Consider the following 268-nt stretch of genomic DNA (forward strand, 5'->3'; position numbering starts at 1 on the left):
CAGTAATTTACACGCCATGTGGATGTGCTTGGGGCCATGGTTTAGTGGTGGCCTTGGCAGTGCTGGGAGAATGGTTGGACTCAATGACCTTGGAGGTCTCTTCCAAGCTTAATGGTTCCATGATTCTGGAGGGCTCCCAGCCTGCTGTCTGGGTGGGATGCCCCCATGCTGTGGTGTCCACCCACCTCTCTGTTGTCACCACAGGAAGGGAAGGAGCTGGCCACCCGCAAGCCACAGTATGGCACAGTGGTGACGCAGCGGCTGGGGG

The 268-nt window shown here is 58.2% G+C and overlaps 1 protein-coding gene across 1 annotated transcript in view; it reads left to right on the top strand.

Annotated features, from left to right (window-relative positions):
• Positions 1-204: 204 nt before the first annotated feature.
• Positions 205-268, top strand: part of LOC103798770 (spectrin beta chain, erythrocytic-like) — a gene marked incomplete at its 5' end in the record, with an annotated part of 7,752 nt that continues 7,688 nt past the window's right edge. The window contains 1 exon segment of the mRNA XM_009071053.1: positions 205-260. Within this exon segment, the coding sequence (XP_009069301.1) occupies positions 205-260 (56 nt within the window).

Source organism: Acanthisitta chloris, unplaced genomic scaffold (assembly GCF_000695815.1).
Source record: "Acanthisitta chloris isolate BGI_N310 unplaced genomic scaffold, ASM69581v1 scaffold23873, whole genome shotgun sequence".
NCBI lineage: Eukaryota > Metazoa > Chordata > Aves > Passeriformes > Acanthisittidae > Acanthisitta > Acanthisitta chloris.